The sequence below is a fragment of the Orycteropus afer genome, unplaced genomic scaffold (genome assembly GCF_000298275.1).
Source record: "Orycteropus afer afer isolate SDZICR_OR568_19922 unplaced genomic scaffold, OryAfe1.0 scaffold01251, whole genome shotgun sequence".
NCBI lineage: Eukaryota > Metazoa > Chordata > Mammalia > Tubulidentata > Orycteropodidae > Orycteropus > Orycteropus afer.
In genome coordinates this window covers 88,159-94,796 of record NW_006922838.1, presented here as the reverse complement: position 1 = coordinate 94,796, position 6,638 = coordinate 88,159, and the positions used below count along the sequence as shown (strand labels likewise).

At 45.2% G+C, this 6,638-nt stretch overlaps 1 protein-coding gene across 1 annotated transcript; it reads left to right on the top strand.

Annotated features, from left to right (window-relative positions):
- Positions 1-1,424: 1,424 nt before the first annotated feature.
- On the top strand, positions 1,425-3,827 carry LOC103213072 (zinc finger X-linked protein ZXDB-like). Its single transcript, XM_007958967.1, has one exon. The coding sequence runs from the start codon at positions 1,425-1,427 to the stop codon at positions 3,825-3,827; it is 2,403 nt and encodes an 800-aa protein (XP_007957158.1).
- The last annotated feature ends 2,811 nt before the right edge of the window (positions 3,828-6,638 follow it).

Genomic DNA, 6,638 nt, shown 5'->3' with positions numbered 1-6,638 from the left:
ATAGGCTTTTCAATGGCCGATTTTTTTTTTTTTTTGCAGGTGTTGAGGGATAAATTGCCAGGCCTTTCTTTCTTTGTGCCTCTGGGTGGACTCACATCTCCAAGCTTTTGGTTAGCAACCAAGTTCATTAACCATTTGCACCACCCAGAGAGATTTAAACTATAGGCGTCCCATCATCTAGTCATCACCCTAAATCTTTCTCTTTCTAGACATTTTACCCTATATTTGAATCAATTTCCAACTCTCTGATGGCAGATAAATTAGAGTATTAGCATCAAAATTAATTAGATTGTTAGGACGAGTCCATTACAGTGAGACTGGCCCACAACACTTAAAAGGGAGCAAGGCACCTCAGGGACACTGGACAAGGTCATCTGTACAGTTTTCTTGGGATAGTCTACTGCAGTGACTTAGGGACTTAACTGCTGCATCCTGTCCAGAGACGCACACTCCCTGGAGAATTTAGAGTATGCTCAGGAATGTGCTCACTGTGCTGTAACACTGAACATAAGATTTACTGCAGGTGTAACTGAAGGTGGAAGGAGAGGGTCAATTTTGCTCATGCAGTGTATAGGAAGAACCAGGAGTGGGTTAAGGTTTTCCAGATTTCAGTGTAAATTGTATCATCGACCAAGTTATCCATATTTAGGCTGAACAGAGCTAATCTGTTTTGGTCCCATCTCCTACTCAAATTTCCCCTAGGACTTGCTCAAGACAGTTCTGAGTGCTGAATTTGGGGCGGGCACGTTTTCAGTAGAAATGGTAGCAGTTTATGCTCTCAGTAACTATTTGTCATCCATGTATCCATCAGTTCATTCACCAGTTTCTGGCACACACACAAAGAACTAGGCACCAAGCTTAGCACTAGAAGTGGCTATCCAAACCAAACCAACAAACCCACTGCAATGCAGTCCATTCCAACTCAAAGCGACGCTATAGGACAGAGCAGAGCTGCCCCCATAGAGTTTCCAAAGCTACAAATCATTATGGAAGCTGACCTTCCATTAGCAGCTTAGCTCTTTAACCACTGTGTCACCGGGGCTCCTTAGAATAGGCTAGGGGTGTTTTTATGTTAGATACATTGAGGCTCGTATTTAAGCTGCTTTCAACAAACACCTATCTATTCTAGTACCATTTACTGAAAGACCTCTCATTACCCCTTTGACTAATTGTGGAAATTATTTATGCACATCAGGCTCTGCTTGTGGGGTTTCTATTATTATCCAAAGATCTGTTTTGTCTCCTGTGAGTACCAGAATATTTAAATCACTATGGCGTTAAATACGTTTTAATACCTGATAGGGCCAGTTTCTGCGCATTGCACATTTTTTTTTCCCTTCAGGAACATGTTCAGGCCAGCGGCAGGGGGCGGGGTCGCGCCTTCTCCGCGGCTCTGGTTCCAGCGGAGCCTCACAGACGCCAAGATGGAAATCCCGAGGTTACTCCCGGCTCGTGGAGCACTACATGACGGGGGTGGCGGCGGCAGGCCCGCGGGTAGCGGGGTGCACCGAGGGTCCGATCCGCGGGCTTGCCAGGCCCCCACGCGTCGCTTCCTACCGCTACGGGGCCCCCAAGATGGCGGGCCCGTGCTGCGGCGCAAGCAGGCCTGCGCGACCTCAAAGGGCCCGGGCCCGAGCTCGCTCGCTTCGAGGTCTGATCAAGCTAGCAGCGGCGACGACTTCTTCCTGGTGCTGCTCGAGCCGGTGGGTAACGACAATGGGACCGCGAGCACCGGCCACGCCACAGGGGCCGTGTGGAGGGAGGAGGCCGCGCCAGGCCCGAGACTCCAGGGGCGCGAACGCGGCGCGAACCTTGCGGACCGCCCTGAGCTGGGCCCCTGCTCCCAGTCCACAAACCGTGCGCTGTCCCAGACCCCGTTCCCCGCCCCAAGCCCGGGCCCCGCCGCGGCCTTCGCTGGCACCCTCTCCCTCCACAACCAAGATCTGCTGTTGCGCTTGGAGAATGGGGTCCTGACCCTGGCCACGCCCCCAGCGCCCGCCTGGGTACCCGGGGCCGCGTCCGCCAGGCAATCTGGAGGTCTCATCTCCCTGCAGCCAGGGGAGCTGCAGGCCACACAGCCAGGCGACTGTCCTGAGCTGCCGCCAGACCTCTTGCTGGCCGAGCCGCCTGAGCCCGCGCCTGCTTTGGCGCCTGAGGAAGAGGCAGAGGGCCCAGTCGCCGCTGAGGGCTCCAGAGGACCTCTGGGCCCAGGCCCAAGCCTGGTGTTGTACGTGTGCCCCGAAGGGCAGTGTGGGCAGACCTTCCCCAAGAAGCACCAGCTGAAGGTGCACCTGCTGACACACAGCAGCAGCCAGGGCCAGAGGCCCTTCAAGTGCCCCCTGGGCGGCTGCGGGTGGACCTTCACCACGTCATACAAGCTCAAGCGGCACCTGCAGTCCCACGACAAACTCCGGCCCTTTGGCTGCCAGGCAGAGGGCTGTGGCAAGAGCTTCACCACAGTGTACAACCTCAAGGCTCATATGAAGGGCCATGAGCAGGAAAACTCATTCAAGTGCGAGGTGTGTGAGGAGAGCTTTCCCACGCAGGCCAAGCTCAACCTCCACCAGCGAAGCCACTTTGAGCCTGAGAGGCCCTACCAGTGTGCGTTTTCCGGTTGCAAGAAGACGTTTATTACAGTTAGTGCCCTGTTTTCCCATAACCGCGCCCATTTCAGGGAACAGGAACTCTTTTCCTGCTCCTTTCCTGGCTGTAGCAAACAGTATGACAAGGCTTGTAGGCTCAAAATTCACTTACGGAGCCACACCGGTGAGAGACCTTTCCTTTGTGACTTTGATGGTTGTGGCTGGAACTTCACCAGCATGTCCAAACTCTTAAGGCACAAAAGGAAACACGAGGATGACAGGAGGTTCACGTGCCCTGTGGAAGGCTGTGGGAAATCTTTCACTCGGGCCGAGCATCTGAAAGGTCATAGCATAACACACTTGGGCACAAAGCCTTTTGTGTGTCCCATGGAGGGCTGCTGTGCAAGGTTCTCAGCTCGCAGTAGTCTCTACATTCATTCCAAGAAACACCTGCAGGATGTGGACACGTGGAAAAGCCATTGCCCAGTCTCCACTTGTAATAAACTCTTCGCCTCCAAGCACAGTATGAAGATTCACATGGCCAAAAGGCACAACCTCAACCAGGATCTCTTAGCTCAGCTAGAGCCTGTGAATTCTCTTACACCCAGCAGTGAACTTAGTAGCCAGGGACAGAGCGATCTCAGTGATTTAGACCTAGTGTCTCTCTTCTCTGATATGCCTGGCAGTAGTTCTGCTGCAGTGTTGGACATGGCCTTGGTGAACTCTGGAATCTTGACTATTGATGTGGCTTCTGTAAGTTCAACTCTGGTAGGGAACCCCCCTCCTAATAATAATTCCTTAGGGCAGGCTGTGGACCCTCGGGCCTTGATTGTCACCAGTGACCTTTCTCAAAGTCTGGATACCTCTCTCTTTTTTGGAACAACAGCTGCCTGTTTTCAGCAGAGCACTTTAGATATGAATGATGTCCCAAGTGTAAGTGCAGGGCCATTGGGATCTCTGGATTCTTTGGCTATAAAGAACTCTAGTCAAGGTTCCCAAGCTCTGACTCCCAGCAATAAGTTAACAGTGGACACAGATGCTCTGACTCCTTCAAGCACCCTTTGTGACAATAGTGTCCCAGAACTACTCATGCCAACCAAAGCAGAATGGAACATATATCATGATTCCGACTTCTTTGAACAGGAGGAAGAAGCCCCATTTGGACTTTCCAGTCCAGCAGGAAACCATAGTTTTCAGAAGGAAACAGAGCTTATCACAGTGACTGGAAGTTCATTTTTGGTATGAACTATATTTATTCATCACCCCAGTGCTTATACTCACTGGTTAGGATATTCCTGACTAAATGTATTTAAATATAGTCATTTCTTGTTGGTTTGTAAAAGTTGGATTGACTACAAGTTGGAGATTTAAATTCTGATCTTGATTCTGGAACTGACAAGTTGTGTGACCATGAGCAAGTCACTTAACCCATCTGAGCCTTAATTTCCTTATTTATAAAATGAGGGGATTTGCATAGGTCCTTTTCAGCTGTGTGTTTTCATGATTTTTGTTCTAGAAAAATTCTGGGTGTTTTACAGTGATAACTGTGTTGCATGTGCTTAGAGAATTGATGAGAGAAGCAGTGTTTAATTTAACTTTAAAAATTTAATGGGAATTTTAGACAGTGCTAATATATTTTTTAAAACGTCATAGATCTTAAAAGAAAAGCTAAAAATATGCATTGCTTCTTATTACCTGTTGATCTTTCTAGCTTCCTTTTTTTATGATGGAAGGATGCATTTTTGTCATGGATTGTGCCAAGGATTTAATATGACACAGACCCTGAGTGAAACATTGTCTTTGTGATGTTAAATAAAAGGCCTTACATAAATCATTTAGTCTACTAAACCTCAGTTTTCTAGGTGTAAAACGGTCATGGCAATGTACACATACCTGGCACATTCTTTTTCTACCCCAGTAGTTGGCATTGTAAGGAAAATAGTATATGATTTGGCAAATTGGGTGAATATCACCTTTCCTGCCCTTTTAGTTTCTCCCTAGTCAGTAGGGATACATTGGCTTGATTTTATATCTGTTTGTACAGGCAATAAAGGGTTAAAAAAAGAGGAAGGATATTTCTTCCTTCCACAGAATAAGAAGACTTTTTTGTCCACACTATTCTTGTGTGGACATTGCCCACATGATCATTTGATCAGTTTGCTAGCATCTTTTTTCTGTATTCAAAGCCAGGCCGGAGGTTTTCTTCCCTCTGTGTCCTAAAGAGTTCATTGTTTGTCCTCTCCAAAAGCTGGAGTCTAGTCTGCATTTTGTGTAGACATTTTCTGTCTTACATGAGTATAGGATTTCATAATTTATGGAGTACTTTTACAACCATCATATTTGACCCTTACAATCTTGTGATGTAATTGTGGCAAAGTCTGGACTACAACTCATTGAAATTTAGCTAACTCACATTCTGGATGGATTTTCTTTAGTGACTATTCATCCTATGTATAGCTGAAAGCAAGCAGAAAATATTTTCACCTCTCCCTTTCCACCCATCTGACTTTCATGATTTATTTTGATTTATAAGCAGTTCCTAATTGATATCTGTTACCCTCTTCCTGCTCTGCTTCCTCTCCACCTTACTTCCTTTTTCCCTTGCATGTGTACACCAGTCCTTGCCATGTATCTCCTAAAAAAAAAAAAAAAAAAAACTTGGATAGGTCTCTTTTGTGGTCACCATCTCTCAGCTATATTTCTCATGGCCCATTTTTCAAGTTAAAATATTTACTGCAAGTTTGTGTATGCACTGAGAAATTTTTTTCTGGATTAAGATAGCAACATGTTCGTATTTGAATTGGATGATAATACTCACTCAACTCTCACTGCCATCGAGTCGGATCCGACTCATAGTGACCCCTCCTTGGGTTTCCGAGGCAGTGTCACTACGAAAGTAGATTGCCCCACTTTTTTCCGAGGAGTGGCTGGTGGGTTTGAACCGCCAGCCTTCTGGTTAGCAGTCAAATGCCTTAGGCACTATGCCACCAGAAGGTTTTAGTGATAAGTGTATTTCTTTTGCAATACTTTTCTAAATTTTTCACCATGTAGCAAAGACATTCTAACCCAGTAGTATTTGCATGGGAATGTTTGTGGATAATAATTATTGCACTTTGGCAGTGCACTTTATAATTTGCCACCTTGAATGTGTCTGTATTATCTTTACAATTTTTAAATTGTTTGTACCTATTTGGTGGGGAAAAAAAAACATAAATTTGTAATGCAAACAAATGCTCAGCGTTTCATTATTTCTAACCTTTTAAAAGTTCTCCCCCAGCACTTTGGAGTGATTTCCACACTTTATGCCTATTTTAGAATTGTGTTGTCATTAGTCCAATCCTCTTAAATAGATAATACTTTTCTTACAAATGAGGAACACAAAGGTCTGAGGTGAACACCAGGTCATTACCATCAGGTAAGATATATTAAAAAAAAAAAAAAAAAAAACTGCTATGGAGTCAGATCCGACTCATGGCTACCCCTCCTTGGATTTCCGAGGTGGTATCACTACGGAAGTAGATTGCCCAACCTTCCTTCTGAGGAGTGGCTGGTGGATTTGAACTGCCAGCTTTCTGGTTAGCAGTCAAATGCCTTAGGCTTATGCCACCAGAGCTCCCTAAGATATATAACCACAAAGATATTTAAAAATCATGACACTAAGAGTCTGTCCCTAAGATTTATTTCCTCCCATTAAAAACAAGCATAAACTATATTTCTGTTTTGTGGAATTTTCAAAGGACAAATTTTACTTATCTCAAAGATAAAAATTTTGTACTTGTCTGTGAGCTCACACAATTTCTTTCAGTTTTTTCAAGAGATTTCTCTTCCAGTCCCGTTTTCTCAGCATGATGGTCAGAAGAGCCTGAAATTACAGTAATAATTGTGGCTATAGACATAATGATTATGTATGTTTTTGCTGACATAAATTTGCCATTGTTCTTTTAAACATGATTTAATTGGGTTTCTTTTTGACATTTTATCCTTTTCAATCCTCAGTTTATTAGAATTTTGCCAATTGAAAACACAGTAACAAGATAACAAGATACCTTGCAAGAA

Excerpts from the sequence above, each read along its gene's own strand:
- LOC103213072 (XM_007958967.1), top strand. The coding sequence starts at position 1,425 with ATGGAAATCCCGAGGTTACTCCCGGCTCGTGGAGCACTACATGACGGG.